This window comes from Corvus brachyrhynchos, unplaced genomic scaffold, assembly GCF_000691975.1.
Source record: "Corvus brachyrhynchos isolate BGI_N302 unplaced genomic scaffold, ASM69197v1 scaffold398, whole genome shotgun sequence".
Classification (NCBI taxonomy): Eukaryota; Metazoa; Chordata; class Aves; order Passeriformes; family Corvidae; genus Corvus; species Corvus brachyrhynchos.
Genome location: NW_008239780.1, coordinates 335776 through 342710, shown reverse-complemented (window position 1 = coordinate 342710; position 6935 = coordinate 335776). Strand labels below are relative to the sequence as shown.

Here is a 6935-nt window from a genome sequence, read left to right as displayed (position 1 = left end):
GATGAAGAGGCAGTCAGACATGCCACTTTACAAAATAGAGCTGCCATTGATTATCTTTTATTAGCACATGGGCATGGCTGTGAAGATTTTGAAGGATTATGCTGTATGAACTTATCCGATCATTCTGTTTCCATTCACAAACAGTTACAAAACCTAAGGGACCTAGCTAACCAAATTACAACAGATAACCCGTCTTGGCTAGACAGTTTGTTTGATGGTTGGAGCTTTGCACCTTGGCTAAGGGAACTCTGTAAAATAGGCTTGATTATTCTAGTAGTAATAATTATAGTTTTAGTAGCAGTACCTTGTATACTTCAGTGTGTGCAAAAAATGACGAGTAGGACTGTGTCTAATATCTTATTTGTTCATCAGAAAGGGGAGTGTTGGGGAAGATGAAACAGGAAAGCTTTATAAATATGATTGCCTGACAAAAGATTTTGGGAATATGAAAACTACAGGCGACATCGAAATGAATGCCACTTTTGAAATACCAAGTCTTAGTTACTGAACAACTGGAAAACAATGGTATGGCCGACTGAAGGTAATCCCCTCTTGATTGAACAATACCCTCTGCTTGCAGGCAGGTCCAAGGGTCAGAGCAGACCCTACTAGCTCAGCAGTAGGGGTCCAAAGAGTAGTTTTTAGAAGTTAAGATGTAACACTCTATGGTAATATAAGAACTCTTATAGGCTGTATGTAAATGCTATAGGATTTGTATCTTGTATTAGATTGGTTAGTGACAATTAGAATATTCAGTACAGAAGATGATTTATTGTATTGTAACCAGGACTTCACTATTCCATTCTCATTACTCTCTCACACTCTCATTCCTCTCTTACTTATCTCTCACTCCACTCTACTTACTTGCTCTTACTTTTACACTCTTGCTCTCCTGGGCCTGCTCCGAGCTGCAGCTGGCAGCTCTAAGCAGTGCCCCTGTACCCACACCCTTTGCAATAAACCACATGTTCCAAGATCTGACTTCAGAGATCTCTCGTCTCCGTCCGTCCCGACCGTCCGACCCACCAAAGCTCCCACACCCAAAGACCTGGAAAAGGAAGCTACAAACATGTTAAGACTATAGAAACTGAGTTGCCATCAAAAAGAAACATACTACACCCATCTTTAGAATTAAACTTGTTTATTTTTGCCATAGAAAGCTCTAAGAACTAATATCACGTATTGATTAATGAAAAGTGGAACACAACTTTAAAAAGTATGTTAAGGAAAGACTGTACAACTATATACATCACAGACCGGGAAAAACCAAGGAATGATTCACGCAGAACATTTCCTAGGCAATAGCTGTAGAACTCAGAATTCAATGTATATAGTTGTCAGCTTCTGCATCTTTTTATAAGCTGCATGCCTTAACAGAACAAAATAAACAAGCAATAGATGTTATTTCAATATTTATTTAGTTCACATAGTGGAATGTTATGGTATGAATCCCCAAAGAAAACCAGACAGTGAGGATGCAGCCACCATTACCATATTCTGCAGCAGATCTGTTAATGGTTTTATATGCACAATAAATGACTGTGAGGTTTGCTACCTTAGTCTGTTGAAATGTTTAATTTCTATATAAATGCTTTGTCAGATTCAACCTTTTTCTTCCATTATCCCAAAGCCAGTTTCTTAATATTTACATAAGTTTTTTCATTAAGTTAAACTGGAAGTTAACTGCTTACAAAAACAAACAAAACCACAAATATAAGTGCAATAGCCAGAAATCTAAATATAAAAGCTTACTCATGGCCCCATAAAAAGTTTTAAAGGAATGGATTTTAAATGTTTCCAAACCAATAAATACTGGAAGTGAAATTTAAAAAATGCTTTACATACCTCTGGACTTTGGATATCAAAAATCACTTCCAAGGAAAACTGAAGACCCTGAGACACATGCAAGCACGAGTCTTCTAGCAAAAATAGTTACAAAGCCCTAATTTTCCAGTTTTCCTCCAAAAAGAGACCTTTACTAGGCACAGTTTAATTTAAGGTTTTAAATATATCAGCAGCAAATAGTGATAGCCATTATGTTTAATTTTGCACTTTGTAATGTATGCTTAATTCCAGATAACCCATACGGGCCATTTACTTAAGAGTTGGACTCTATGATCCTTGTGGGTCCCTTCCAACTCAAGACTATTCCGTGATTAAACATGTGTCATGTCAATAACAAAAATAACATTGCATTTGTTTCATCACAAAGTTCAGGAAGCCCCACCATAGCACCAGCCAGCTGTGGCCGAGCTGCCTGTGCCGACACAGGCAATCCACACTCATGTCACATGAGGGTAATGTTTGACTGCAGAAATGCCACCACAGTTACATCCCACATTTAAAGCATTACACATTGTATTCAAAGGAATCTGCAGTATGATCTGGAAATAATCAGGTATATCATGTTCTTGGCTGACAAAAGAGAAGTGCTGAACACTACATGCACCAGGTATATAAATCCTCCTCCCATCGTTGCTCACACGGATTTCTGGTATCTTCTCTGTAGCACTATTTAAGCACCTTTCTGTCTAGAGTACTCTATGTCTAAAACCTCTAACTTTGAAAATCATAAAATCAAGATGCTCACTTAAAACATGAAAAAGAAAAGAGAAACCTGTAACTGCAATTTAAGCAATGAAAGGTTTCCATAACTAGTACTATGCACCACAGTCTTTTCTCAGTCACCTCTAGAACTTGAGGAGTTTTCATATTACCATTTACAAAAATTCAACAAGTCACTAACTCTGAAATGCTAAACTATGACTCCAGTAAACAGCTGTTTTTCTCAGATCTACCATTTCCTGACCAAGTTGGATATCTAATTCATCTTCTAAGTGCTTAAACAGGCACCAATTGCAAGGAGATTAAAAGGGCAACATAATAAACCCAAACCTGGAAACAGGTGACAACTAGACAGCTGCAGAGAAATTATACAGTGGGCCATGGTGGATAAAGGGTATTTTCTGGTTGTTGGTTTAGTCCTCATCTTCCAAAATGTATATATGGGGGCAAGTGTGGGGGGGAAATCCAAATCCCTGTTTCACTTGAAGATCTAGACAAACAGGCATACAAGATCCTCAGCAGTCTCAGTGCTAAACCAGTACAGCACTTACATGAATTCATAGTTGTGAGAAGCCTTCAGCTAAAAAAAAATATATTTTTTTATCATAAATTTTAAAATTCCGGACTGAAGCCCTTCTTCTTGAAGGGAAAAAAAAGGGAACAGCACTTTTTATCAACCAAATTACTGGAATTTTTTCCAGCAGTAAGAAAACCTAACAATGTTCCTCACGCTTTAAGAAGGTGAAATTATCTCCTTCCTAAGTGTTCTACTCTTCTTCACTTTGGAGCTTTGTGGGGTTTGGTTTTTACCTTGCAAAAAGAGTAAAATATCATGGTCCAGGACACTGAATACTTTGCTCACCATACTGCCAAGTGTAAGTAAAGTTTGTTCAAGTTAGCCCTAATGGAGTATTGCTTGTTGACCAGACTGTTTGCATGAAGACATGTAACATTTATAAAAGCAGAATTAAGACGCTAGCTCAAAAACAGACTACTCCAGTGTAGTAGGGGATCATGTATTTTGGCCCCTTGCTCACAAATGCAAATTGTGGGATTATTTTTTTTAAATGGTTCCATGACCAAGATACTATGACTAAAAAGTCTTACTGTTTTCTTGGTTAACATCTAAACAGAATTCAGCATTAAAGTGCTAACATGAAAGAAAGGGTTTACATGGTAAGTATGGGTACAGGAAATACCTCAATTATTTTAGAAATATTTCTAGCTCTTTAGAAGGAATTGTACATTTTCAAGCTACAAATCCTCATGGTTTGACCAAATTTAACATACCAGAAAACACTGCCAGTGCCTTAGAAATGTCTTACTTTCTATTCACGTAAATTTTCTGATTAATTGCTTCCACAAATCACTGCAGTTAACATGGTCCATCTAAGTGCTACCATTTGGTGACTTGGTAGAACAAGTTAACTTGTTTTGACTTTAACCTTTGATTTTACAGCAATTTCAACAGTTCAGTTAAAACAGCTGCACTGCTCCTGCGCTGAATCCTTTTTCCAGCATTTAAAACATTTCAGTAAGATTCTGGTATCACGAACTCAAATTCCGTACTTCCCTCTGATGGGTTTTGTTTAAAAATTGTTTCATTTCCCTGTGGAACGAAAATGTCATCCCAGGTGATTTGTTTAGCTGGAGGGTTGGATGTTGTTCCTTCAGTGCCATCCTTCCCTGAGCCAACACGATAGACAATTCCCCCCTCATTTATCACCGGGACACTGCTGGGGCGGTCACTAATGTAGGCGTACTGTCTGATCTGCAGGGACCTGCAGGGGTGCAGCCGGTACAGCTTGGTGTCTCCGGAAGGGTCTTGGCTGTGCACCGATCTTATGTGGGAGGCCGTAATTTGGTAGCTGATGAAAGATTTGCCACATGTCAAGCACTGGTACCTTCGCTCCCCGGTGTGGTGAAGTTCATGCTTGGTACGATACTCTGCAAGAGCAAAAATTTTGTCACAGTAGCGACACGGGTACTTCTTCTCCCAGGAGTGGACATTGAAATGTCTCCGCAAGCTCGTCAGACATGCGTATGACCTCTTGCACACGATACAAATGTAGTAGACTCTGCCATCCACTATGAGCTCATAGTGGTCATCGTGCTTTACTTTCATGCGTTTCCCCTTTGGAGATTCATCACCAGACTTTGTGGGCATGTCATCAGGCTTGGCTTCTGCTTCCTCGGAATCACCCTTCACAGGGATGACTATGTCGTAGGTATCCTCACCGATATTTGCATAAACCTTACAGCCTGTGGATAAGCCTCCTATTTCAGTTGCTGTATCTAATGTTATGATTTTCTGCCCATCTGCCACATTCTTTGATGCTAGACCCGAACTTAATTCTTTGTTGTTTCCCGAAAGGACATCTGAGATTTTTATTTTAAATTCTCCAGGTTTAGCAGAAGGCTCTTGTGAAAATGTAACAACCTGTTTTTTCTGTACACCTGTTCCTTCAGTGCTCACTGCCTTAAGAACAGCAGGTTGCTGAACCAAAGAGCTGCTGCTGACCGAACCAGGACTAGAGGAACTAATGATATCAACATCATCTTCAACAACCTCTTCATCATCAACAGCAGTTGCTTCCACTTCAGTTACGGAGCCATTATTGGGTGGCTGCTGGTTCTCCTCAAGTAAATTAATTGTAGGAGTCACATGTGTTTGATGCAAGGAGCTGGCACCAAGTGATGAGTTAAGCAGAGGCTTGTTTAGCACAATGATATTAGGAGTAAAATGCTGCGGTGTTGCCGAGACAAGTGATTCAGCACCTGATTGTGTTTGGTTTGGGCTTAGCTGACTGGCAGACAAAGTGAGGTTCTGAGCTGCTGTGGTGTTTGTCAAATGGGGAGAGCCACCACTGCCACAGGATTTTTGGTCAGAAGCTCCAGCTGGACTTGAGCAAGGCTGGTTCTGGCTTGCAGCATTTTTGTCTTTAGTACATTCTTTTGGAGGAACAATCTCAGAACAAAAAATTACATCATCATCCTCATCATCCTCATCACTCACTGTAATTTTTGTAGTCTCATATTCTATGCCATGTAAGGAGAATGACTGTGTTATAACTGGCATCCCATCTGTTGCCTCTTGACTATCTGGCCTGATTACAGTTACCTGCGTTTCAGCATCTCTTTGATTTGGACTAGAAGCTGAAGTTTCTGAAGCACTGTCTTTCACCTCACTTAGCACATTTTTGCCTTCAGCCGGAGGTATGCCCAGATCAGCTATGAATTTAACACCCAGCTGCTGCCCTGATTTAATCAGTTCATCAAGTAAATCAGATCGAATGCTGATTATTTTGGAACTATAAATATAATTAAGAATTTCTGCAAAAATTTCTGCTCTTACAAAGCTCAGTTCAACCACTTGACCAGCCACTGAGAAAAGCTGGTGAAAATAAGTGCTTGAGGCTGAAAGAATGTTTCTGTGAGCTCGGAATTTCCGGTCTTCCACGATGACTGTAACATCACAAAAAAGTCCATGGCCACGTTGCTCATTCAAAGACTGAAGGAGCACGCTAGAATACTGCGTGTCTGTTGCAGAAATAAGTTTTTTCCCCTCCATTCCTACAAAGGGAAAGTAAAAGATATCAAATTAGTAAAAATGCAGATTTACAGTTTTAACTGCATGAGAACATTCACATATTTACTGTCTATTCTTTCTTTAGAAAAAAACAGACCTGAGATACTGTTCAGAAGATTATGTGCTACTGCACTCCGCAAATTTGTTTCTTATTGTTGTTTGTCCTTTCACCTTCTACACAAGGTAAGTGGAATTCTGAATATATCCTCTGTTCTTACAAGGTGGGGAACAGAGCAACACCACCTTACCTTATGCAACAGCAAATAGGGTTAATTATAAAACCAAGAAGATGGAAGTTTTGGGTCCATCAAGCAGCTTTAAACATTATTAGTCATTTGTTTTTAATTGTGAAATATTCTGTAAATTGTCATGAGAAAGTGCAATAACATGAAGTTATTTACGGTCAGACAGCAGAACCTGTGTGTCTGTATATTACCAGTCAACTGAGTTAATGAAAACGCTATGGATAGTACACTTCCTTCCCCAAAAAAATAAACTTATTTTGATCCCACGTCATATATTTGCACGGCTTTGTATTTCAAACCGAGATACTGAAGCAGCACCGTAACAAAACAGATCTGCTAAGTCAAAGTAACCCATCTGTCAGCACTGCCCATTCAAGCCCCCCCAATAAACTGCAAAAAACAACATCAAAATACAGAACAGCGAGTCACGGGCTCTAATTTTACCCGTAAAACTTTATTTCCGCAGGCCGGGCCGGGCCGGATGAGACGCCGAGGCCGGAGCCCCGCGGCCGCCGCACGCCAGCCCGGGGAGCGCG

The 6935-nt window shown here is 39.8% G+C and overlaps 1 protein-coding gene across 1 annotated transcript in view; it reads right to left on the bottom strand.

Moving 5' to 3' along the window:
- Positions 1-1124: 1124 nt before the first annotated feature.
- Positions 1125-6935, bottom strand: part of ZBTB33 (zinc finger and BTB domain containing 33) — a 9887-nt gene continuing 4076 nt past the window's right edge. Inside the window, exon 2 of the mRNA XM_008640477.2 lies at positions 1125-6138. Within this exon, the coding sequence (XP_008638699.1) occupies positions 4097-6136 (2040 nt within the window). The 5' untranslated portion in view covers positions 6137-6138 and the 3' untranslated portion in view covers positions 1125-4096. The remainder of the gene's footprint in view (positions 6139-6935) is intronic.